We start from the raw sequence: 27,042 nt of genomic DNA, 5'->3' as shown, positions 1-27,042 counted from the left end.
ATTGCACTTCCTCCTCTCTCCACTGTGGAATATCAGAGCTAATTTTGATTTCATTAGAAGTCTAGTTATAGGCTGCTGAGCTCACTTTGGGCTGACAGTGCCCCAGCACTGGGGCTCCCCTACTATAAGCTGAATTCACCTAAGAGCTGAAATCACTGAGTGTTGTGTTAAGTAGTGGGGGAGCCTGAAGATATATTGTGGAGCAGTTTGCGGGAGGGCTGGTGAAGCAGTTCGACACGGAGCAGTGTGTGGATGGCAGGAGCTGCTTGTGGGCCGTGGAGCTGAGTGAAGGAGTTCGTGGGGCGGCTGGCGGAGCGGAGCGCAGCTGAGCGAAGGAGTTCGTGGGGCGGCTGGCGGAGCGGAGCGCAGCTGAACGAAGGAGTTCGTGGGGCGGCTGGCGGAGCGGAGCGCAGCTGAACGAAGGAGTTCGTGGGGCGGCTGGCGGAGCGGAGTGCAGCTGCGCGAAGGAGTTTTGTGGGGCGGCTGGCGGAGCGGAGCGGAGCGCCGCTATGGAGCTATGGGGCGGTCAGCTTCAGATCACGTAAGGTGCCTCTTACCCCCGTCCCATTTCCACCCAGGTTGGGAGGTAAAGCTCCGCCGATAAACTTTCGAACTCTGGGGCTGCCCTGACCAGGGACAGAGACTTTTGGGGCATTGGACTTTTGGGGTTGCTGGACTCAAGAACCAAAGGGAAAAGGGCATGCCCCAATTTGCCTGGGGTGGGGTTGTTTTGCTCATGGGTTGTGTTATGAATCCGGTTGGTGGTGTTTCCCCAACATAATGCCACATTGTTTCTCTCTGTTATTAAAAGACTTTTGCTACACTCAGACTAGGTGCTTGCGAGAGGGGAAGTATTGCCTCTTGGAGGCGCCCAGCGGGGGTGGTATAGATTTGTCCCAGGTCACTGGGTGGGGGCTCGAGCCGGTTTGCATTGTGTTATTGGAATGGAACCCCTAGATATTGAACCCGGCCCTTGTTGCTGCCAACTCTGACGGGCAGAAGGGTTACATTTTTGGGGGCTCGTCCGGGATCGCCTGGGTCAGTACCCCTCGCAAGCACCTGTTGAGTGATCCACTACATTGGGAAACAATTTATATATTTTTTTTGTTTGTGCTTATATTTTGAGGAAATTACTGTTTGTATAATGGCTAATATGTCAGGTTTGTTGGGCCCTGGCTCAGCAGCTTCTAGCTCGGAGGCTGCAGCCTCGGCTGATGATTGGACAAAAGCTCTGGGGCAAATATTGGAAAAGGTTGTGCTGCCCCATGCTGAGTCAGACTCTTGTCGTAAGTTAAGATTATTTGCTGGGGAGGAGGAGTTTGAACCCTGGTTAGAGCATACCACTGAAATGCTGCAAGAGTGGGCCGTACCAGATGCAGAAAAGCGAAGATGCCTTATAGAGAGCCTTGGCGGCCCAGCATTAGATGTGATTCGCACCCTGAAGCTCATTGACCCTGGGGTCAGTGTGAAGGACTGCCTAGAGGCCCTTGAACACAACTTTGGGAGCGTAGAGGGCCCTGAAGACAGCTACTGTAAGTTCCTTAATTCCCGACAACAAAAGGGCGAGAAGGCTTCAGCCTACATACAGAGACTGGAGAGACTGCTTCAGAGAGCTGTCATGAGGGGAGCAGTGACTGCTGAGCAGATGGATCAGACCAGACTGGCTCAAATTGTAAGAGGAACTCAGTATCAGAACCCGATTCTACTTCATCTCCGGCTAAGAGAACGACGGGAACATCCCCCAAGTTACTCCCAGCTGATAAAAGAGGTCCGAGAGGAGGAAGAAAGGCAGGCTGCCAGTGAGTTTTGGGAAGCCCAAACATCGGAGCCAGCCAGCACAACACCACTGCAAATGGCCAGTGTACTGATGGTGAGCACCAGAGAGGAACTTGCCCAACAAATGCAGGTCCTGACGGAACGGATAGCTGAGCTGCAAAGTACCGTTGACCGAGTTAAGACTTCTAGGAATAAGAAGCCTCAAACTGTGGCGATTGAGAAGCCCGCACTTAGAGCCACCATCCCCCCCAGGCGAAGGGGGAAAGGTCAATTCTTCTGCTACCGATGTGGTCAGGATGGACACAGTGCTGCCAAGTGCCGTAATGAAGAAAACCCCTCCTTAGTGTATGGAAAGCTGAGGATCAGTTGGGAGAGATCCGGTAGCTGCCAGAGGGTCTGGGGACGGGGACCCCCCAGGTCTGCAGGATTTGAAGATTCCCCCAGAAAAGACTTTCCAGCTGGGATCCCTGCAGGACTGATAGGGCCTCGAGCAGAGGTCATGGTGAGGATCGAAGGGGTGGAGTGTAAAGCAGTGCTTGACACTGGATCTCAAGTGACTATTATATTTCAGTCATTCTACCAACAGATGCTTAGGCACTTGCCTATACAGCCACTGACTGGCCTTGGCCTATGTGGCCTCAGCATGGATGAATACCCCTATCAAGGGTATGTCATAGTGCACCTGGAATTCCCAGAGGAGGTTGCTGGGGTAAGAGAAGAGGTAGACACAGCTGCCTTAATATGCCCTGACCCTAAAGGGACTTCTGATGTGTCTGTGCTGATAGGGACCAACTCCAGTCTCTTCAAGGTACTCGCGGATTACTGCAGAAGGCGGGCTGGGGACCAGTACCTGAATACCCTGATGATCCATACGCTTTGTGCTGAAGCCTATAGGAAAATTGAGAGCGCTAAAAGGGACACATCTGAGCTACCGCTTGGGGCACTGAAGTACGCGGGCACAACCCCCTTAGTAGTGCCTGCAAGGACGGAGCAAGAAGTGCTTGTCATGAGTACCTGTCTGAAAGGCAGTAAAGGGAAGTTAGCAATGATAGAGCAGCCGATGGGAGGAGAGCTCCCTGAAGGAGTGCTGGTCCCCAGTGGAGTCATAACCCTACCTGCTGAAGCCCAGGAAAGGGTGACTATACTGATTGCTAATGAAACGAGTCGTGATATTTTTGTGAAGCAAGGACAAAAGATAGCAGACCTCTTTGAGCCTGAGTCGATTGTAAAACCCCAGTATGAAACTCCAGTTCCGGCAATAGACCCAGCAAAGTTTGACTTTGGAGATTCACCAGTGTCCGAGGACTGGAAAGATCGCCTGAGGAAGAAACTTTGTGAAAGATCCAAGGTGTTCTCACTGCATGAGTGGGATGTGGGATGTGCAAAAGGAGTAGAGCACAATATCAGACTACATGACTCTCGACCTTTCAGGGAGAGATCTAGGAAGATTGCTCTCTCTGAGATGGAAGATGTGCGACATCATCTTCAGGAGCTGGCTGCGAATGGCATCATTACAGAGTCCCGCAGCCCATACGCCTCACCCATTGTGGTAGTCCGCAAAAAGAATGGGAAAATCCGGATGTGTATTGACTACCGCACCCTAAACAGCCGTACGGTGGTCGACCAGTACACTATGCCTCGAGTGCAAGACGCCTTAGACTGTTTGCTGGGAAGCCAGTGGTTCTCTGTGTTGGATCTTCGAAGTGGATACTACCAGATCCCTCTGGGAGAAGAAGATAAGGAGAAGACAGCCTTCATCTGCCCATTAGGGTTTTATCAGTTCGAACGCATGCCCCAAGGGATTTCTGGAGCACCTGCCACCTTTCAACGTCTCATGGAGAAAGTTGTGGGAGACATGAATTTACTGCAAGTGTTAGTTTATTTGGATGACCTGATTGTGTTTGGAAGAACCTTAGAGGAGCATGAAGAAAGACTTCTTAAAGTGCTTGATAGGTTGGAGGATTATGGTCTGAAGCTTTCAATTGACAAATGCCAGTTCTGCAGAACCTCAGTGAAGTATGTGGGTCACATTGTGTCCCAAGAAGGTGTGAGTACTGATCCTGATAAAATAGAAGCACTCACTACATGGCCACGTCCAAGTAACTACAGAGAACTCAAGACCTTCCTTGGATTTAGTGGCTACTACCGCAGATTTGTGAAAAACTATGCTACGATTGTAAAGCCTCTGAATGATCTTACCAGGGGACATCAGTCCAGCAAGAACAAATCTAAGTCCAAGAATAAGGGGAGGTCCCCAAAGCCTCCTGTGCAGAGACACAATGGCCCCTGTGCACCATTTGGGCCACGGTGGGATGAGAGATGTGAAAGGGCTTTTCAAGAAATCATTACTTGCCTAACTCATGCTCCAGTCCTAGTTTTTGCTGACCCAAGCAAACCATTTATCCTGCATACTGATGCCAGTTTGGAGGGTCTGGGAGCAGTCCTGTACCAGGAAGTGGAAGGCAAATGTAAACCTGTAGCCTTTGCCAGCCGAGGATTGTCTGATAGTGAAACTCGCTATCCCACCCACAAGCTGGAGTTTTTGGCCTTGAAATGGGCCATCACTGAGAAATTTCGAGACTACTTGTATGGTGCTCAGTTCCAGGTGTGGACAGACAACAATCCACTGACTTATGTGTTAACAAGTGCTAAGCTGGATGCTACAGGGCAGAGATGGGTGGCCGCCTTGGCTAGCTATGAGTTCAGCATTCAGTACCGATCAGGGAGAAGCAATGTAGATGCAGATGCATTGTCCAGGCGTCCGCAGGCTCCAGAAGTTGCTGTGATACCCACAGATGGAGTGAGAGCTATTTGCAGTGTGAGTCGCCGAGAGCCAGAGGCCCGTGAAGACTTTCAGGGATGTGTTGCAGAAGCTTTGGGCCTGCCCCCTGAATGCATGCCTTCTGCTTCGGTGAACTATATTGCATTAGACCAATCTCCTTTGCCCATGCTCAATGCGGCTGACTGGCAAGAAGCCCAGCGGCAAGATATTGACATTCGTGATACACTACTTGCCAAAAGGGAGGGGCGAAGCCCGACTGCGGTTGTCCCACCTAACCCGGAGGGTAAACTACTATTGAGAGAATGGACCAAACTAAAACTGATTCAGGGAGTGCTACACCGAATGACCACTGACCCTTTACAAAAACAACGAGCACAACTAGTACTGCCAAAAAAGTACAGAGCCCTGGCCATGAGGGCCCTGCATGATGACTTTGGGCATTTAGGGATGGAGAGGACCCTGGAACTTATTCGTAGTAGGTTCTATTGGCCCCGAATGGCTGAAGATGTTCGCAGGAAATGTGAGACTTGCGCTCGATGTGTTCAAAGGAAAACTCTGCCCACGAGGGCTGCATATCTCAAGAACATCACCAGCAACAAACCTTTGGAGTTGGTATGCATTGATTTCTTGTCTGTAGAGGTAGACAAGAGGAATGTTGGAAACATTCTAGTAGTGACTGACCATTTTACACGGTATGCACAAGCATATCCCACACGTGATCAGAGGGCCACCACCGTTGCTCGAGTATTGTGGGACAAATATTTCTCAGTCTATGGATTCCCGGCTCGGATACACTCTGATCAGGGGCGGGATTTTGAGAGTCACCTTCTGAAGGAGGTGCTGAAGATAGCAGGAATTAAAAAGTCTAGGACAACGCCTTATCACCCCCAAGGTGATCCTCAGCCAGAGAGGTTCAATCGAACCCTATTAGATATGTTGGGAACTTTGCGACCAGAGCAGAAGGCAACCTGGAGCCAGCATGTCGCATTTCTGGTGCATGCCTACAATGCCACAAAGAACGATGCTACGGGAGTCACCCCATATCTCTTGATGTTTGGGCGAGAACCAAGATTACCCATAGACTTGTGCTTTGGTGTATCAGAGGATGGAGATAGCTATGAAACTCATCAGCAATATGTATCCCGACTAAGAGAAAAGCTGCGGGATGCTTATCGCTTAGCTACCGCTGCGGCTCGGAAGAACGCAGACCGCAACAAACATCGATATGATGCTAGAGTGCGTTCGCAGGAGCTCCAGCCGGGGGACAGAGTCCTGCTGCGAAATTTGGGTATTGCTGGCAAACACAAGATAGCTGACAGATGGAAGGCAATACCTTACCTGGTGATGGAAAAGCTGGGAGATCTGCCGGTCTACAAGATCAAACCTGAAGACGGTCCAGGGCAAATAAAGACGGTGCATAGAAACCTTTTGCTCCCTGTGGGGGAATTGGTAAGCACCCCTTGTGAGATGGGCCACGGCAGGGCCGCCGGGCAGAACAGAGGTGCTAGACCAAAGCCGCCATCCAACACAGACAGTGGGCCCCCTGCAGCTAACTTACCCCTATTCTGCACATCTGAGAGTGAGTCTGAGGAGGAAGACACAACCCTGGTGTATCCTGGGATGGAGACAAGATTTCAGTCTCGATCAGCTGAACCAAACGAGAGTTTTCCCTCTTCCGCCCTAAACCCAATGGCGGAACTATTTAGGCCCCTTTCTGATACCCCGGTGCTGCTGATGAGACCCCCCTGTGATGACACACACAGGTTATTGGACAATGGGGACAGACAGGTAGAGGATGTCCTGGGCACCTTGGACCCTCCAGCGTTAGAACTAGGAGTGCAGGGGCCTACGCCAGTAGCCGAGGGACCCTCCAGGGAAGCCTCTCCATCCGTCACTCAAGAGGATGTTCCCCTTACTTCGGCAACAGAGATTCTCAATAGACGAGACAGGGTGATAAGACCAGTGAAACGGTTAACTTATGATGCACCTGGGGTGACTAGTGAGGAGCCAATACATTTAGCACACAGGCTTGTGGAAGCTAAAGTGGGCTTCCTGAGGCCCTTTGGAGGAAACCAATGAGTTGGTATAAAGGGAGTGTGATTTGTCGGGACGACAAAGTCTCGGCTGGGGGGAGGATGTAAGCAGTGTCAGGATGAGCTCCACCCTGACATCTGGTGGTGAGGTGTGGCAAGTTGTGGAAAAGAACTTCAGGGGCAGATCTCATTTGCATAGGCACACCCACCACGCCTAGAATGAGACCATAGCTGCCCAAATGGTCACTTTGGCTGCTGTGGGATCCCCAGTGTCTCTGTTATTGGGGCAGGAAGAATAAATTGTTATTACCCTGATTATGGGAACTGTGCTTGGAACTGTACGTGGCCTTTTGTTACGATGGAGGGATTCACCATCATCTAAGTAGCACTCGCTAGGCAAGGGTCATGGGTTCCAAAACTGTGTGAATGGAGAGAGGCTGGGGACAAGTATTAATACTTGGTGGCATGGGCCCCTTGGTGAGGGCCTTACATGCTGATTGCACTTCCTCCTCTCTCCACTGTGGAATATCAGAGCTAATTTTGATTTCATTAGAAGTCTAGTTATAGGCTGCTGAGCTCACTTTGGGCTGACAGTGCCCCAGCACTGGGGCTCCCCTACTATAAGCTGAATTCACCTAAGAGCTGAAATCACTGAGTGTTGTGTTAAGTAGTGGGGGAGCCTGAAGATATATTGTGGAGCAGTTTGCGGGAGGGCTGGTGAAGCAGTTCGACACGGAGCAGTGTGTGGATGGCAGGAGCTGCTTGTGGGCCGTGGAGCTGAGTGAAGGAGTTCGTGGGGCGGCTGGCGGAGCGGAGCGCAGCTGAGCGAAGGAGTTCGTGGGGCGGCTGGCGGAGCGGAGCGCAGCTGAACGAAGGAGTTCGTGGGGCGGCTGGCGGAGCGGAGCGCAGCTGAACGAAGGAGTTCGTGGGGCGGCTGGCGGAGCGGAGTGCAGCTGCGCGAAGGAGTTTTGTGGGGCGGCTGGCGGAGCGGAGCGGAGCGCCGCTATGGAGCTATGGGGCGGTCAGCTTCAGATCACGTAAGGTGCCTCTTACCCCCGTCCCATTTCCACCCAGGTTGGGAGGTAAAGCTCCGCCGATAAACTTTCGAACTCTGGGGCTGCCCTGACCAGGGACAGAGACTTTTGGGGCATTGGACTTTTGGGGTTGCTGGACTCAAGAACCAAAGGGAAAAGGGCATGCCCCAATTTGCCTGGGGTGGGGTTGTTTTGCTCATGGGTTGTGTTATGAATCCGGTTGGTGGTGTTTCCCCAACATAATGCCACATTGTTTCTCTCTGTTATTAAAAGACTTTTGCTACACTCAGACTAGGTGCTTGCGAGAGGGGAAGTATTGCCTCTTGGAGGCGCCCAGCAGGGGTGGTATAGATTTGTCCCAGGTCACTGGGTGGGGGCTCGAGCCGGTTTGCATTGTGTTATTGGAATGGAACCCCTAGATATTGAACCCGGCCCTTGTTGCTGCCAACTCTGACGGGCAGAAGGGTTACACAAGGTAAAGCTAAATTACAAACAGCAGCACATCTGAACCTTGTGCTATTGATTTCATTGAGGCATCTTACAGTACACTTGAAGCCATTTTGTTCTACAGCAGCTCTGGTTGCCCAGGAGTGCAACCCTCACTTGCTATGTTTAGGGTTTCTGACCTCCCATCCCATGATGAATTAACTCAGCTGGTAACAATCAACCTACATTGTAGGCTTAATCTGAAATGGACATTCCTTTGGGGGACCAAAGCTCTGCCATAGATACAAGCTATTGGCTTCCATGGGGCTGGAGTGTTACCGATTCCTTCACAGCACCCCAGGTCCTCCCCCAGCCACAGGATGAATACTCTGATTTAGCACAGCTACTTCTGCAGAGAAGGATTAATGGCTGCAGTGCAACGAGTGGAGGGACCCCTGGGATGGATATCCTCACCAAAGGGACATTGCACTAGAGAAAGGAATGAGTTCTACTGACTGTTTCTTCATGTCAATTAATAAAATGGAAATGAATCTCCAAAAGATAAACCATTCACACACTATCTATTCCCTGCTCACATATTCCCTGAATAGGAATTACTAACCTCCCATGACATCCAGACCATTGTTTCAGGCTGGAGATTGCAAATCAAGGCAAAATTCACTTTCTAATGGTCCACTTATCTGGGCCCTGGTCCTCTCTCACCCAGAATACGGTGACCTACTCATCTCCGGGGGCCCGAGGTCTGAACTCTTCCTCCTGCATCTCGAAGAGAGACCACAGTGCTGCTACATCTTCCTTTCCCTTTGCATACATAACATCACCCCCTACACTTTTCGAATCCCTCCGCTGATTCACTGTGTCTTGCCTCTTAATGCCCTCACCCATCTGATGTTGCACTCTTTCTTTCCTAATCTTAGCTTCATGGCTTCTGACATGCTGCTCTCTGTGTGCGGTACAGTTTCTCTGTCCTCATCTGCCCACCTATGGCTCTCAAATACCTCCCTAAAATCTACCTCTGCAACCAGTCCCTCCTGCCTCTCTCTCTTTTTTAGTCCTCTCCATACACTCCCTGGATCTTTGTCCTAAATCTCGGTTTCACTGCCTTATTTGCATTGTAAGCTCTTTGGGACTGGGAAACGGTTTTACCTGTTTGCAAAAAAAGCATGTGGGCTTACGATGCATATTAACACACAGCACCATAACATAATATCATGGGGCAGTTCACATCTGACCAACCAGTTCCGCCCTCTCCGGGCACCTCCCATTCGAAACCTTACCAAGAAGTACTGTATAAAAACCTAAGACAGAGAGAGACACTGATGTCAGTGGGAATCGCCTAAGTGGGTCTGAGGACAAAATTGGGCCCTTGGGAACAAATACTACCACGACTAACTCCTGTGCCGCCCCACTGATTTCCATAGGGAGGCACATCAGAGTAGATTATTGGTAATGTAATCAGATGAAAGTGCAAGAACACAAGGCAGGTTTTACTGAGAAATGCTGTGCTGTGTAGTGAGGGTGGGGGCTGTGGCATTATTCCAGAGAGTTCAGATTAACTAAAAGGTAGAGAAATTCTCCCTGACAAAGACATTACTATTTTCATACTCTCAGTCTGCAGGGTATCTTTTCTTCTTCGCCCAAAACTTTTCTTTTTTAAATCTAAATTTGGAGCAATTTAGACAGTGACGTGCCTCAGGTGGGCACTTGACCCGTCAGAACTGCTACAGGCATTTTAAGGATAAAAAAACCCGACGATTTTCACATGAAATACAAGAGTTCTATCTTAGTTTCACCTTCCTGCAAATTACTATTTAACCGCTCTTTATCCAGGTCTTTACTGGATACCTGTGCAAATGACACATTTAAAATATCAGAGGAATAAACACATGATCCTTAAATACCAGTAAACAGAATTCTCTGTAATGAAGATCTGGTGCACTGAATTAGTCATGTTGATATCCCGGATTAGGGTCCGCATGTTAAGCCAGGCTCTGTCCATTGTAAGTATACAGCAGCGATAATACAAGAGACATATTTGCAAGCACATTCAATCTTCTTCAATGACGGCGTCACTAACACCAGAGTAGGTGATGTGCCGTATACACTAAAGAAGAACAAAGCTGCAGACACCTAGGGCAGGGGCTCTCAATCTGGGGGTTGGGACCCTTCAGGGAGTCACGAGGTTATTACATGGGGGGGGGGTCACGAGCTGAAACCTCCACCCCAAACCCCACTTTGCCTCCAGCATTTATAACGGTGTTAAATATATTAAAAAGTGTTTTTAATTTATAAGGAGGGAGAGTTGCACTCAGAGGCTTGCTATGTGAAAGGGGTCACCAGTACAAAAATTTGAGAATCACTGACCTAGGGGAAACATCATGGTTGTCTCTGTACGGCATCCCATGACCAACTGGGACGTGTCAGTGACAGAGGGGATAGAACACAGATCCCAACCACTTGATTAAGGAAGGATCTCCTTTAGCTACTAGCAGTAGAGGGCCAGGCAAACCAACATGCATTCATTAGATGGGGAAGGAAAAATAAAGTCCCCAGCTACAGGACTCTCCACACCCCTTTCTTCAGGGCTCAAAACCAGACAAACCAACCCAAATTACTGGGTAACCAATGCCTGGGGCCTTTCCAGCTTCCACCGGCTGGCAGGGGAGAGGACAAACCCTTCTGTCTATTGCTTCCTTTGCAGCAGCCACCCTTTTCTTCGGCCGAGATCAGCCATGGGATAACCTTTGCGTGCTAGAGAGCCTTTACACCTTGCCATAGACCTCTGATGCACCGATGGGATGCAGCTAGATAGTAAACTGAAGGTAAGTAATCCATTGCTGTCTCTTGAGCCTGCTGGTATCCCACTACCTTTCATGTTATAGCACAAAGTACTCATTATTACCACAGGGGATAGTGGAGCCCACTGCTCAGCGTACATCTCTGACTTCTGAACACGGACTTTTCGCCAGTGGTCACAGAAATACCTGGGGTCCTTCATTTAATGCTGAACTACTGTACTGATCCACAGCTCTAAGGATGTTTCTTTCCTCACCCACAGTGGAATGGTCTCTTGGTTACAATATGCTGCCCTATGACATCAGATGAGGGTTTTCACAAGATCTATAGAGTAACACTTGTGTTTTTTTAACATCAGAACGGCTATTCTGGGTCAGATCAAAGGTCCATCTAGCCCAGTATCCTGTCTTCTGACAGCGGCCAATGCCAGATACCCCAGAGGGAAAGAAGAGAACAGGCAATCACCAAGTGATCCATCTCCTGCCACCCAATCCCAGCTTCTGGCAAACAGAGGCTAGGGACAACATCCCTGCCCATCTTGGCTAATAGCCATTGATGGACCTATCCTCCATGAATTTATCTAGCTGTTTTTTGAACTAACTCTCACAACAAAATTAATGCTACAGTAGTTCTATGGTGCTTATTATTATTTATTTGTAGTAATGGGTCCAATACACCATGGGTCCAAAATCCTGAAGTCCTTATTCAGCGTTTGCTGAGGCAAAATTCCCAATTTCTTCAGTGGGATTTTTGCCAAGTAAGAACTTCTGAATTTGGGCCTACAGTAATACTCTTGAAAGTTGTAGTTGGACCATTATTACTATCTATCATATGTATTTTTATTAGATTTTCTATAGGAATTCATTTGTGCATTTACGCTGAGCACCTTTATAGAAACTGCCTAACTGACTGATTTAGTTCTAAACAGAGGTGGCTCTGCTCATACTTGGGGTTTATGGATCTGGGCCCATCTCTAGTTCTAAACAGCCAAAGCTGCCACATGTAAAGTAACCTACAAACATAAGAGCTCCCTGAACCACTGGCAGTTGTAGCCGTTATCGGACCTAGCACAGTTCTAACATTGAACCTACAACATCAGACATCAAAGATACAGAACAAAGTCTGCCTTCTCTCCTCTTTCCCTATAATCCAAGTTTCACGAATGGCAGTGAGTGCACTGAAAAGACAACTTACGGGGAGGAGTTACATTTTTCTTGGGCATGGTGGAATGATTTTTTATTTTTGAGTGGGACGATGGATTTAATGCAATACTGAAATGGAAAGTCCATCGAACACAGCACATTATAATTTCACATATTAGTTATAAACATGAGTGATCCATTATAAAAGTAAGTGGAAAAATATCTTCCTCAGAGACAGAAAAGTTCTGTACAGCAGGAGCACTTCAACTGTTCTAATGGTTTGAAAAACTCTACCGATTCTCACAGAATCCCCCAGAATGGGGAAATCTCTCCAGAACCAGTACCGTCGTTCAAGCTGGTGGAATTTAAGAGCTCCCTAATTCTATATAGGTTCTTATACCCCGCTCATTACTGCGGCAGCTGAGTGCCTCCCCTGGTCTGCTGGCAGGAGGGATGCTTGGTATTTGGAATATTATATACATTCATTGGCCCATCTGCTGCCAAAATATGCCGAGAATTTACCACCAAAGATGTGCCATTGAATATCTGGTATAGGGAGCCTTCAGTGGAGTTATATCAGGGATGAACTTGGTTACTGACAGAGTTAGTGCCATTAGACAGAGCAAATGGATAGCTCAGTGAAGTGGAAATGGGTATTTTTCCTCCAGGTTGCTGGTTCAAATCCAGCCAGGGTGGATAAGGACCAAAAGCTGTGACTGTTTAGTGGCTCAGGTGTGACAAGCTGGTGGTCTTGATATAGTTTTCAATACAAAAGTGTCCAAATTAAGAAAAACAAACAACAAAAACAAATGACCAAGACAATTGGCACTAATTAATGCTCTTGTCAACAATCTGAACAGGAATGCACTGGTCATTCTAACTCAGGCCTGAGCCCTGTTAGGCCACTGCAGGAGAAGCTAACGTTTGTGTTGTACCTGATCTATGGATAACAAGAGGATTTCACTTTGCAGAGATGCCAATCCAGCACCTTCCATTTGTGCTCAATTAACACCCAGAGAAATCTTTAGGCCTGGTCTGAGCTACAGAGTTAGGTCAATGTAAGGCAGCTTATGCTGACCTAACTCTGTAAGCGTCTAAGCTAAAATGTAGCTCCCACTGATGTAACTTGCCCACTACACCAACTTAATAACTCCACCACCACCTTAGCAAGAGGCGTAGCGCGTAAGTTGATGTAGTTAGGTTGATGCAGTGTCAGTGTAGACACTGCATTGCTTACATCGACTGCTGCTGCCTTTCAGAAACCATCCCACGACGCCTTACACAGGTAAATCGGTGCAAACGCTCCTGGTGAGGATGTGCACCTCCGACACAAGGAGTGTAGTGTGGACGTATAAAACCAATTTAATTACTGCAGTGGCTGTATGGTGGTGTAACTTAGGTTGACTTAATTTTGTAGTGTAGACTGACTTGCCCTTAACTTACAAAAGATATAGGGCCTGATTTCCCCTCACACTGGGGATTTCTCTCTGTGTAACTCCACTGACTACAGTGGGGTTACTCCTAATTGACACTGGTGTGAACAAAAGAAGAATGACACCCAGATAAAAAAGCGCCTCAGTAAACAATTATTGTTATTTTTACATGCATCTTTGCGGAGCCTTATGAAAAGCAAAACAAGAACAGAAAGGCCCACTTTGTTGACTTCTAGGAAATGTGTCATTTTAATTGTGTGCCATGGGGCCTGCTGGCAATCACACACTTACCTGACACAGAAGTACAAAACAACCGGTCCTGACTTTTTGGGGAAGTCATGTTCTAGCACTCTACGGTCCAGCTGAAGCCAGTTTAAATGTCCCCTGACAAGAGAAGAAAAGAGGTACTTACTTAGTTTATATTAGCAACAAGAGACTGCTTGCTACTCACTGTAATGAGGGCTGAGGTGTTAAAACACACACACAAGAACTATAATGCATGCTATTTGCCTTAGGCTATATTGTACGATATTTGAGAAACTCACATAAAATGTGCGGAGAAAAGAGGTGATATCATCTTGGCAACATTTCAGTCTAAATATTTAACACATAAAGTTCAATCTGTCAGGGTGAAAGCTGGTAGCACGGAACAAAAGCACAAATGACCAAAAAGATAAGAACTTCATCTTTTATTACAGTGCCCCTGGTGTGGCGTCATAATTAAAAGTCTGTCAGGATTTCCATTAAAAATCCTTATTGCTAAGAGTCTGTACAATGCCAGTAATATTTCACTCATGGCTAAACCCAGCCGTACAAAGTCTCAGACATTTTATTTGCCACCCCGTTGGCTTGGAATAGCCTCTGAATAATGCCTGCCAAGCTCTTCTTTTTCCTCCTTCAAAGAGCTCCTGAAAAACACAGCTGTTCCATGGAGCCTCCTAGCTCCAATTACCACATGCTGCTCGCTTGTGTCTGGATCATACCTGCCTCTATTGTTTTCACCTCTAATTCATCCATTTATGCCTTTATGTAACAAGCTTTCCTAGGCTGGAGTACTGTTCTTCGTCACGTTCTACACACTGTGAAGTGCCATGTACACGTACAGTGTTATAGAAAAATCATTATTTATATTACAAAAAGAACAGGAGTACTTGTGGCACCTTAGCAGATACCGACTAACACGGCTGCTACTCTGAAACCTATTTATATTACAGTACCACCAAATGAGAGCAAGGCCTCACTAAGTTAGGCACTGCACAAACACATAAGATGAAATGCTGGCCCCAATGAAGTCAATGAGCCCTGATTTCAACTATAGGAATATTGCTATTGATTTCAGTGGGGATAGGATTTCACTTGTGGTGAGAAAGCATCCCTGCCCTGAAGAACTTACAGTCTAAACACACAAGAAGAAAGAGAGATGCAGTGACTTGTTCAAGATCACACACCAAGTCATCAACAGAACTAGGAATAGAGCCCAGGTCTCTTGAGTCCCAGGCCACTGCACCACAGGGTCTCTTGGTGCTAATTATTCTTCACAAAACTATTTGCATTTTACAGATGGGAAAGGCAGACACAGAGGGCCAGATTTATAAAAGTATTTAGGCACCTAAAGATACAGATCAGCACCCAGTTGGATTTACAAGGCACCTAAGAAGGTTAGGCACTTACCTCCTAGTGAAGTCCACTGCACTATCCTTCCTCGGTATCAAATATAGAAAATCATTGCTGTAGACTATAGCAATGAAAGAGGATCCATGGAGGTCAATGATTTACCTCTTCAAAGTCCAGAAATGGGTAGGGTGATACAGCATAGCCAGAGGGCAGCAGGAGAGGGGTTTTTTTTTTGAAGCAAAAAAGGTGTTTTTATTTGCATAACATACTTACAAAGCAAAAACAACAGCATATGCAATGTGTAACACAGCAACCAATCACAATTGTTTCCTCTTTAGCTTCAGGGGAGGGAAGTGTTCAAGCTTGCCTGGGCCCAGGGTGGGGGGCTTCCTCGACTCTCGTGGTCTTCCACCCTTCCGAGTTACCTGGTGGCCCAGAGCGAGGGGGCTTCATCGACTCTCAAGGTCTGCCACCCCCTCGAGTTACCTGGTGCCACGCCCAGTGTCACCAACAATTCCCTCCTTTGAAAGCACCCAACAAGAGGGGCAGGCTATGGGGTGGACAATTGGGGGGAGGGGCACGTGCACCCATGTGTGAAAGGACCCCATTAAGGTGGTGGTGTCCGCAGCAGCAATGGCGGGGGCTGGGGTCCCTTACTCTCTCCCCCAATCAAAGGGTCAAACAAAGGGAACCAGATGGGGACACCGAGCAGAGAACCTCGGACAGTGCCCACCGCTCCTCAAAAGCGTCAAGGGAGTCGGTGGACGCCGCCCAGAGGAACTCCGCCCGGATACGTGAATGGACTGAGGATCAGAAAACGGCTCCACAGTCACAGGAAACTCCATCGGCCAACCTCCTCTCTCTGGTTTTATAGATGGCCGTTTTAGCCAGGGCCAGGAAGAGGTTAACTAGGAGATCCCGCGACTTTGTGAGGCCACGGATGGGGAGTGCATAAATAAAAAGATGAGGGGAAAAATGCAACCAAAAACGTAATAGAAGATTTGTGAGGAGCAGGAACAGGGGCTGCAGCTTGGCGCACTCCAAATATATGTGCGCCAGGGTTTCCCTCACACCGCAAACGGGACAAGTATCTGGGATTAGGGTGAGCCGCGCCAAGTGCGTGCCCGTGCTCACAGCTCCGTGAAGGAGCCGCCAACTGATGTCCCCGATGGGCCTCAGAACCAAGGTGGAATACAGGCTGGCCCACCGAGGCTGCTCACCCTCCAAAGGTGGCAGAAGGTCTCGCCACTTTGTGTTGGGGCGGGACACAAGGGTGAGGGCGTGAAGGGTGTGGAGCACGAGCGTGTATAGATGTTTCCTTGGCGTGGTTTGGAAGCATACCGGCTGCAGTTCATGAAGCCGGCTCGCAGTAAAGGGGTGAGGGGGTCGATTGGGACTACGGGGCAGGGGTCCAATTAAAAGGTTTGGTGGGCCTGGGGTAGAGGGTGGGCGGGGCGTGCCCTCGAGCAGGACCCGGTCGAGGTAAGCTCAAGCAGCGGGCGGCAAAGCGGCCTTCACCTCCTGAAGTACACACTGAGGGGTGCGAGGTCTGGAGAGCCCCATGCGCCGAGCGAGCGTCAGGGGATCCAGCCAGTCTTCCTGGTCGTAGTCCAGGAGGTCTCTGACTCTCGTGACTTCTGCCAGGATCAAGCTCTGGCGCACCGAGCGGGACTCCGCCACCTGCACATGGAGCTGGGGGTTGTGTAGCAGGGGTCCGTGAGGAGATCTACCCCCTCGGTGGCCGCCATGGACCTGGTCATTAAAAACAGTTTCCAAGTCTGGAGGAGGTCCTGATAGAAGACCGGCAGCCCGGAGAGGTCTCGCGGAAGAACTCCTGGACGGAGATTAAAGAGCTGCCGGTCATATTGGAGCCCTCGGACACGGCGCAGGATGGCGTGCACCAGTGTGCTCCATCCTGAACTGCCTGCACCATAGAGGAGCCTCTGCAGGGCCTGGAGGTGGAAGACGCGGACCTGAGTGTGCAGACACTTTAGGCCCTGTCCTCCTTCCTTCAGGGGTAGATGAAGAACCCCTACAGGGGCCCATTGCATTCCTGATCAAAAGAATCCCAGAATCGATGTCCGGAGGTTGGTCAGGAAACCCGGGGCCGGGACCAGGGTGTAGAGCCGGTACCAGAGCATGGACAGGACTAGTTGATTAAACACCAGCACTCTCCCTCGGAGGGAGAGACATCGGAGTAGTCCCGTCCATTTATCACCCCGCCCTCTAAATTTTCCCAGTTCTCCAGCGGAGAGGGATGTGTGGCAAAAGGTAAACGCCGAGGTAGAGCAGCGGACCCGCGCTCCACCGGATGGTCTGAAGCTCGGGTGGGAGGGAGCTTGCCTGCCGCCAGTCTCCTACCACCTAGCCAGAGCTCTTGACCCAGTTGACCCGGGCGGAGGAGGCTGCCGAATAGATGGCCTGGCAGGCCTCCACCCGCACCAAGTCGCCCGGGTCTTGGACCACGAGGAGCACGTCATCGGTGTACGCCAACAGGACCAGCCGCAGCTCCGGCTCCCACAGCACCAACCCTGTCAACCTCCTGTGGAGGAGACAGAGGAAGTGCTCGATCGCCAGAGCGTACAGCTGGCCCGAGAGGGGGCACCCCTGCCGCACTCCTTGCCCGAAGCTGACCGGTTCGGTCAGGGTCCAGTTGAGCTTAACCAGACACTCTGCGGAAGCGTACAGCACCCGAAGAAAACCCACAAACTGGGGTCTGAAGCCAAATTCCTGCAGAGTGCTCAGGAGGTACCCGTGGTCCACCCTATCGAATGCCTTCTACTGATCTAGGGACAGGAGGGTGAACAACAGGCCGTCTCTACACCCGAGTTCCAAAAGGTCCCAAACCAGAAATAGGTTATCAAAGATACTGCAGTCCGGGACAGTGTAGGTCTGGTCGGATCACGTCCGCCAGCACAGACCCTAGCCGCAGCGAGATTGTTTTCGCTACGATTTTGTAGTCCGTTCTGAGGAGCGAGATGGGATGCAATTTCGTAAATCGCAGAGGACCCCCTTCTTCGGCAATAAGGCGAGCACAGCTCGCCTGCATGAAAGAGGGAGGACCCCACTCTGCAGAGACTTGGCCCAGACCATGACTAGGTCTGGGCTGAGGACGTCCCAAAACACGCAGTAGAATTCCACGGTCAGCCCGTCCATGCCTGGAGACTTATTAGTGGGCATACGACGGAGGGCTTCTGAGAACTTGGCCAGAGTGAGAGGCAACTCTAGCCAGTCTCGGTCTCTCGTGCTGACCGTAGGGAGCTCCTCCCAGAGAACTCTGCAAGCGCTAGGGTCGGTTGGATCCGCGGAGAAAAGTCTTGTGTAGAAGGCTCGGGCCCTCCCGCACATCTGGTTTCTTGAGGGGGGTGCCGTCTTCTCCCAGGAGGCAGGTGACGTGTTTCTTGGCCCCTCTCATTTTCTCCAGGGCATAGAAGAAGCGGGAGCCGCGATCCATCTCCTGAAGGAGGCGGATGCGGGATCGAACAAAGACGCCCCGGGCCAGATGGTCCTCGAGGGCCCGGAGCTCCTCCTGCTTCTCCCGGCACGCATTGCAGAGGAGCGGGTCCTCGGGGCTGGCGGCCAGACGCCTCGCCAGCTCTAAGACCTCCTGTTCCAACTGCTCTATCGCCGCATTTCTCCATCGGCTGGTGCCCCGGGTGTAGTCGCGGCAGAAAAGCCGGGCGTGCACCTTCCCCAGGTCCCACCATCGCCGCGCCGAGGGAAAGGCACGCCACTGCCCTCGCCAGGCCAGCCAGAATTCCCGGAAGGACGTCACGAAGCCCTCATCCTCCAACAGGCTGTTGTTAAAATGCCAATAGCCCGGCCCCAGCCTCTCCGCACAGAGGGAGGCTGTCGCGGTGGCTTGGTGATGGTCAGAAAATGGGGCCAGCTGAATGCTGGAGGAGTGGGCTCGTGAGAGATGGAAGTGTGATAAATAAATGCGGTCAACCGGGATTGGCACGACCAATGGGCCTCCACCCGGACAAAGGTGAACGTGGAAGTGTCATCCAGGTGGTGGTCACGCCAGATGTCCACTAGGGAGGGATGTTTGACTATCTCCCGAAGGGTGTTTGTGGTGGCTGGGCTCTGCTCAGTCCCCGAGTGGTCTCGCTCCTCGAGGGTGATATTAAAATCCCCTCCCAGGACCAGGCACTCGTGAGAATCTAAGGTGCCGAGGAAGGCGGACGCCTGTTGATAGAATTGCAGCCGCTCCGGGCCCAATGTCGGGGCATTGACATTAACGAGGTTAATCACGAGCCCCTCCATACGGACCCAGAGATGCAGCAGGCCACCCGGCACGGCCTCGGCGACCCCTAGCACCTCGGGTCGTAGGTCGGGGGAGAACAGGGTCGCCACTCCAGCCTGTCGAACCGTGGAATGGCTAAATCCCCCACTCCAGCCGCCAACTGTCTTCAGCGGTCGGATCCGTATGGGTCTCCTGCAGGAAAACCACAGAGTACCCTCCCTCCCGAAGGAAGGAGAGCACCTGGGACCTGCGGAGAGCCATCCTACAACCCTGGGTGTTCAACGTTGCGATGGTGAGAGGTGTCATGGGGAGGGCCGGGGGGAATCCTCACTGGCAGGGACGCTCGCATCCCCCAGCGCGCCGCGCAACAATCCTCGATCCATCCCGTAGGTGAGTAATTGTTCACGGAAGACGCGGATCCGCCAGTAGGCCGCAGCACCCTGCTTCCCTGTCCCTTTACCTTCCCCCATGAGGGCCCTTGTGGCCCGGAGGATTTGAGAAAAGTCCCCCCATCGCTGGAGAGCAAGCTGTACCTTGTTGCGGGAGCCACGGACATCTTCTAAAAACTTCCGCAGCGCTCCTCGCAGCTCATGGAGGGATGGGGTTACGGTTTCCCAATTGTTCCCCGGTGGAGCCCTTGGTGCAGCCCCGTGGCCCACTAAAACGGGCAAGCAGGGTGCGGACCCCCGATGGGGTGCCTGATGGGCTGGAGCTTCTAGGCCCGCCTCAAACGCTGGGGCAATAGGGGGCAGTGGAGGGAAAATAGCAGCCCCTAATGGGTCGGGGCAGGAGAACACAAATGCCGCTCCCTGGGGGTCATCAGTTGGAAAAGGGAAGGAGACAGCCCTGGGGGCGGCAATAACATTGCATGAGGTAAACTGGATAGGGGTAGGGGAAGGAGCAGGGGCAAAGGTGAGGTTCTGGGTTTCGGGAGGCAAGCAGCTGGATGTTGGCACCTCCCGATCTGGCTAGAGGGTTAAGGGGGTGGGGAGGGACCTCTCAGTGATACCGGGCATGGGCTCTATGGTGGATTTAGCGGCCACAGCATCAGGAGGTGGATTATCTTCTGTAGGGCCCCCGCCCGGGAAGGAAATTGATTGCTCCGCACCAACGGGGGGTGCCCCTGGCGACTTGTGTCCCGGCCGCGTGGTGCTGGCTGTCACCTGAGCAGGCTTGGTGGTCGTCAGCAGGGTGCCATCAGCAGCCGGGTTGATGGAGGAGTCCAGGGGCTCCTCGGAGGTGGGAGCAGAAGCAGCAGTTAGGGGGAGGGAGCATGGGGAAAAGAGGGGTGTAGTGAGGTCGCCCAGATCGAGGTTTGCTGGCAAAAAGTCGTCCTTCCCCTGGGCGACCGGGTCAGATCTAGGGCCTCGATCTCCTCGAACATGGAGGAGAGGACACTTTCCGCCACCCCGAGGTTCTCCCCGCTGGCACCCACCACGACGGTTGCCTCAAGGTTCACGGGGGCATTGGGTAGTGTCAGGACAGAAGGGGCTTCCTCGAGGGTCTCGGCGGGGATGGTCTCCCTTGGAGGGGAGACACTACCTTCCGGTGCTGCCATGTCTTTCCCGGCTGACACCAGTGGATGGGACGCACTCATTGGCAAAGCGGAAGGCTCGGCATTGCTGCCCCCCTTCCTGGTCTTCTGGGGGGCCTCCGCTTCGGGTGGATGAGGCAGAGCTCGAGCCTTCTGCTTGCCTCGCTTCCCCTGGACTAGGGTCCAGCCCTCCATGGCATCATCTGGGGGCTCGTTAGCAGGGGTCATGTCAGGGGGTAGAGGCGATGGCTCAGGGACTTGGGGGGGGGGGAACGGTGGGGCAGCATAAGGGAGGGAGGATTCTCCCTGGGGCAGGCTCTCTCCCATGCCTGGTGGTATCTCTGCCACACCCTCCTCCATAGGCCCCGCCAGATTATCAGCAGCGAGGGCAGGGCTCTCCCGCTCGTCTGGGCATTGTAGGGGAGGTGCCCCTTGGGTCTGAGTGGGAGTAGTGGTGGTCCGAAGAGGAGGTGGGGCGGGTTCGGGTACCGGGAGGCCAGGGGCGTCGGCAATGACGGGGCTGATGTCCTGCCAGGTCTCGGGGATCCCAGGTGCCCCTCCTTGCCGGGCTAAGGGGCAGTCCCTCCGGACATTCCCCGACGCCCAGCAGAGGTAGCACCGGGCTTCCCCCGTGGAGAAGTACACCCGGTAACGGGCCCTCTGGTGGGAGACTAGGAAGGACCCCTCGAGCGCCTCTCTGTCATGCGCTGCTGACGGCAGTAGAAGCTGCACTTGCCGGCGGAAGGAAAAGATGTGACGGAGGGTGTGGTCCTTGCAGCCCAGCGGGAGAGGGATGAAAACAGAAACAGGTTTCCCCAGGGTGGAAAGGGTGGGTAACAGGGCAGCATTGGGGAGAAAAGGAAGGACAGAGGTCAGGACCAGGAGGACGCCCAGGTCCTCCAGCGGCTCTAGGGGGACAAACAGCCCCCCACCGCCAGGCCCCTCTCCACCGCTTCCTGGGCAGCAGCCTCCGATGCTAAGAAGAAAACGACCTTCCCATATATTTTGGAGGCCGCCACAATGGCCAAGGGCCCCACCACCCTCACCGACGCCCGCACGTAGGTCTCCACGTGGGGCGAGGTGGGCACCAGGAGGCATCGGACACCGTGCTTCCTTGTCATGGTGGGAAAGGGGCCCCGGCCGCTATTGATGGTGGCAGAGCCGGTGGGCGGGAGAGATGACGAGGTGGCAGGCGGGGGGGGCCGCCACCGCCCGGGCATACGTCCTGGGGGCTGAGGGAGGGACACCCGCAGAGCTGGTGGAGGAGGCAGCGGGGAAGGACGCCATGGTCGGTGGTGGGGCCGCAGCAGTGGGGGTGGCCTCTGCCATGGAGGGCCTGGTGGTTTTAGCGGGGCTCTTGCCCTGGCCTTTCCCGCCGGCTGGGGGGCTCCCCTAGAGTCTGGGGAGGCGATGCGGCATGGCAGCGGCGGAGGTCACCCCGGTGCCCTCCATTGCCAATGCCCCAGCAGGGGTGGTGGCAGGTGGTTAACAGGAGTTGGGGTCAGGTAAAAAGGGACAAGCTGTGGGGTGGATAATTCGGGGGGGGGGCACATGAACTACCGTATGCTTGTCCAGAGAGTCCTGTTTGGTTGGCTGGTGCTTCTGGCCCACACGGTGGAATCAGGGCGAGCAGCTGAGTCCAGAGGCAGATGTTAAACAGCCAGCTAAGACGGTGGAGGGGGGCAGTGGTGAAGATCGTAGTGTGGGGGTTGGGAGGACACAGATGGATCGGGGGGCAGCTCCGTGCCACACCCCCTGTGTCCCTACAAACACAATCAAGACACAGTCAAGGCCTCCCCGCACACGAGAGCACAGTTCGAAAGTTACTCAGTCTTAAGGCCCCCTCCACGGCGATTTGTAGATTCCCCGGGCGGTGTTCCTCTGGTAGACGGCTTTTTCCCTTTCTTTTCCGGGCTTTCTTTGCAGCTGTAGCATTCCAGGGATGCCGGAACAGATGATAAGAGTCTCTCTTGGCCAGATACAGGTCCACAAACAAACAGCAAGTGGCTGGGTCCGGGGGCTGGGTCTCTCCACTCCTCCCCTCCGGGGAGCGGGCCAGCAGGCCCCCCCTCTCTCAGGGGGCCTCAGCTGGAGCGGCAGCAGCGTCCAAGGGCAGGCGGGGGGAGGGGGGTACCACAGCCAGCCGGCAGCCAACCAGCACCCAAGCAACAGCAGAAAAACAAAAAAAAAGGGGGGGGGAGGAGAAGGAGGGAGAGCATCTGGCCTGGTCGTGGGGGAAGCCGAAAGCAGGGGCAAGAAGCAAGGAAAGCCCAGGTCAGAGGGCAGCAGCAGAGTGCCAGAAGGGAGCCTTCTTCCCTGTAGAGGGAAGAAAGTTTGCTATAGATTAATTAAAGCACCTGAAGCCAAGTAGAGCACCTGAAGCCAGTCACCTGATAAAACCCCCCTGCTTCAATCAGACAAGGGAAGGAGTTGAGGCAGAGTAGACTGGTGTTGGAGCAGTTTGGAGAAGTGCTGTGGTGGGTGAAGAAGACCAAAACCCTAGGTAAAGGGACACCTGGTTTGTGCAGAGGGAGGGCAGAAAGCCCCGCAAGCTGATGGGCAGGAGAGGGTAGTAGTCCAGGAGAAGGAACTGCTAGTTTAAGCAGTTTACTGCTATCCCTAGGGCCCCTGGGCTGGGGCCCGGAGTAGAGGGCAGGCCCGGGTCCCTCCCTCTCCACTCCCCTCCTCTAGGACACTAGTGGGGCAGTTAATACCCCAGTTCAGGGGCAAGAAACTGCCCTGAACCCTCCCCAAGAAGAGAAAGTGTGAGACCCATCAAAGTAGTGCCGGCAATTTGCCACAGTAGTTACAATCCATGAGGAACTAAGGCAATTATAATCTTTTTGTGCCAATTTCCTTAGAGTTCTACCATTGCTCTCTCTGCCTGTCTCAACTAGGGACAGTCTCCAAATTCTGTGAGGTTCACCTTTCTGAACCTTCCCTCTCAAAATATTTTGGTTTGACCTACAAACCCAGTTTGAGTACCCAAAGCTTTCTCCTTGTGATTTCAGCCTGTGTGGTTTTTTTTTTTCAAAGTTTGTTCAATGTTTTTTTTCCCAGCTAATGGAAGCTTGTGAGGGGTGCTAGGGATTGAAACACTCACCCAGCCCCTGCCTAGCACAAGTGGGTGCCCTATATACAGTGTAAACACTATGGCCAAGATTTTCAAAAGTGACTAGTAATTGTGTGTGCCCAGCTTAAGAGCCCTTAAAGAGGTCTGATTTTCAGATGGTGGGGGGTCAGCACCTTCTGAAAAATCAGGCCCCTTTAAGGTGTCTCAAGTTAAGTACTGAAAGCCTGAGGCACCCAAAATCATGAGTCACTTCTAAACATTTTGGACCTTTTTTTATGCACATTTCTCCCCCCTGCCCCAATTCTCTGTTCCTTTTATCTATAGTATCCTTAAGTGGAACATGAACCCAGTGATGCTAAAACTTAGACTGGACTTTAGAAGCCACATTATATGAGGAGGTTGAAATGGGACAAGCGTATCCATTACTACTTAAACAACTGTTAAAAAGCAAGCATTCAATAAACTAGGGCCCATGTACAAAACACTGTCAAAAGCAAGGAAGAGCAACCCTAAGGCCACCACTCTGTCCGCAGCCTCTCCTTTTGCCTCTGTGTTACTAGGTTGGTCATAGTAGCTGATGGCATTACACACCAGGAGCCAATCTCCCATTGAAGTCAATATGTTGATGAAGGACTTGCTGTGTAAGTCCTATGGGTTTATTCAAGGGGAAGATCCAAGTTTGCCTTACATGTGCAATGATCCCCAACCACAGTCGAAAATACTGAGGGCCGAGAATAGCCATACACTTTAGGTGGTTGCTTCTTTTGGAAAGAATCATTCTATCTGCATTTTAGCCTAAGGAACTCGGTTAATCGGTGCAAAAGAATATATGTATATAATATTGCCTGTGTCTTGCTTCCTATATTGCACAAGTAGCAAAGAGGTGGCAAGAAGAAGAGGCAGGAAAGCCAGCCACAAAGCTAATGCATTGAGCTATTTTTAACATGCTTATTTCCCTTGTACCTGAGTGCAAAGAAAACTCTGTTGCTCCTTTCACAAGGGAAATGATATCCACAGTTACTACTTAAAATGTTTAGCAAGGACTGCCTTATAGCAGATCACCACTTACCCTCTGCCTTTTCAAGCACACACATGCACCCTCTGACAAGTATAAAACAGCTGCCAGAATCTGCTGCCAGCTACCAAGGGGCCAGATTCTGATATGCCACACAGCACTTTACTGCGCAAGTGGTCTCATTGTCGTACTCCTGGAGAAAGATGCTATTCAACACAATTAAGGGCATCAGAATCTGGCCTAGATATCTAGTAGTCTTGATGTTCTTTAGGTACCCACTAGGAAGCTTGCACAAAGAACCCCCTAATATGCTCCAGCATGAAGACACATGACAGCTTTTGTGTTTATTATCTGCATTGGTTTTTGCACTTAAGAATTTACATCAGTGGAATCACCAGTAATAGTCCAAACTGCACAGACTCTACCCTGTCACAGAGGGGCTTGTATATTATTATTTAGTTGATCCTTTCTGAAACCTAGGTCATTTTTTGTTGTCTATGGAAGCTGTCAGGGTTCCTTCCCCACTCTGAACTCTAGGGTACAGATGTGGGGACCTGCATGAAAGACTCCTTGAACTTATTCTTACCAGCTTAGGTTAAAAACTTCCCCAAGGTACAAACTTTGCCTTGTCCTTGAACAATATGCTGCTACCACCAAGCGTTTTAAACAAACAACAGGGAAAGAGACCACTTGGAGACATCTCCCAAAATGTCCCCCCAAGCCCTATACCCCCTTTCCTGGGGAAGGCTTGATAATAATCCTCACCAATTTGTACAGGTGAACCTCCAAACCCTTGGATCTTAAGAACAATGAAAAATCCATCAGGTTCTTAAAAGAAGAATTTTAATTAAAGAAAAGGTAAAAGAATCACCTCTGTAAAATCAGGATGGAAAATACTTTACAGGGTATTCAGATTCAAAACACAGAGGATCCCCCCTCTGGGCAAAACCTTAAAGTTACAGAAAACAGGAATAAACCTCCCTCTTAACACAGGGAAAATTCACATAAAACAAAAGATAAACTAATCCGCCTTGCCTGGTTTACCTATACTGGTTGCAATATTGGAGACTTGGATTAGGATGGGTTGGAGAAGATGGATTTCTGTCTGGCCTCTCTCAGGCCCAAGAGAGAACAACCAGGTAGTAGCTCACGAAAGCTCATGCTCAAATAAATTGGTTAGTCTCTAAGGTGCCACAAGTACTCCTTTTCTTTTTTCAGGTAAACAAAGAGCACAAACAAAAGCCTTTCCCCCCCTCCCAAGATTTGAAAGTATCTTGTTCCCTTATTGGTCCTTTGGCTCAAGTGCCAGCCAAGTTAGCTGAGTGTCTTAACCCTTTACAGGTAACAGTATGTTGTCTCTGGCCAGGACGGATTTTATAGCACTGTATACAGAAAGGTGGTTACCCTTCCCTTTATATTTATGACAGAAGCACTGGAGTTAAATTGTTGATCCAACAACAAATAGAGGTGCTGGAGTTAAATTGCTGTGTCAATAACAAATATGTAATTGCATTTAGCAAACAGAAATGGAGCACATTTATTTTATGGACTGAGTATAGATTTTGGCATGTGGGCTGGGCACTTGCAATTGCATAGAGTAGTTTCCATTTTCTCCCATCAGGGTTTTCCATGGAAAGCAGCATGTCAATGAACACTTTGCCTCAAGGTGGATTCAGTTATACTGGCTAGTGTCCAGTTTTATAGCAAGTGGATCTACATCTATTAGTGTGCATAAAGCACTTTGAGATCTGTGGATTAATAGCTTGACCTACCTCCCTTTCAAGTCAAACTTCCATTCATTCCAGCGGGGCAGGATTAAGGCCTGACTGCACTATAGAAATCCTACAGATTATTATTATTATTGTTATTACAATTGCCATCAACTACTACAGCAGAACCCTATTAAATTAAGTCCCTGATTTCCCAGAGTTAGGGCTATATCCTTGTCTTTGATGGAAAACTCTTGGGAAGGAAAAGGAGGGTCTAGGAAACTGCGCGGGATTCATGGTGCAGATTCAGCACAACAGTGGAGTCCGTAACATAGAAACTGCTATAATGACTCAGACTAGTAGCCCATTTCAGAAAGGCTGCATGGTCTATTGGCTGGGCCACTGAAT

The 27,042-nt window shown here is 51.0% G+C and overlaps 1 protein-coding gene across 14 annotated transcripts in view; it reads right to left on the bottom strand.

The window, feature by feature from the left end:
- The window catches only part of FRMD4A (FERM domain containing 4A), a 573,140-nt gene that overhangs the window by 116,440 nt on the left and 429,658 nt on the right, over positions 1-27,042 (bottom strand). For all 14 annotated transcript variants that reach the window (XM_073328715.1, XM_073328720.1, XM_073328712.1 and 11 more), the window contains one exon: positions 13,735-13,827. In XM_073328715.1, coding sequence (XP_073184816.1) covers positions 13,735-13,827 — 93 coding nt within the window. The remainder of the gene's footprint in view (positions 1-13,734; positions 13,828-27,042) is intronic.

Source organism: Lepidochelys kempii, chromosome 1 (assembly GCF_965140265.1).
Source record: "Lepidochelys kempii isolate rLepKem1 chromosome 1, rLepKem1.hap2, whole genome shotgun sequence".
NCBI lineage: Eukaryota > Metazoa > Chordata > Testudines > Cheloniidae > Lepidochelys > Lepidochelys kempii.
The sequence above is the reverse complement of the archived record's forward strand: the minus strand, read 5'-3'. Positions and strand labels throughout refer to the sequence as shown.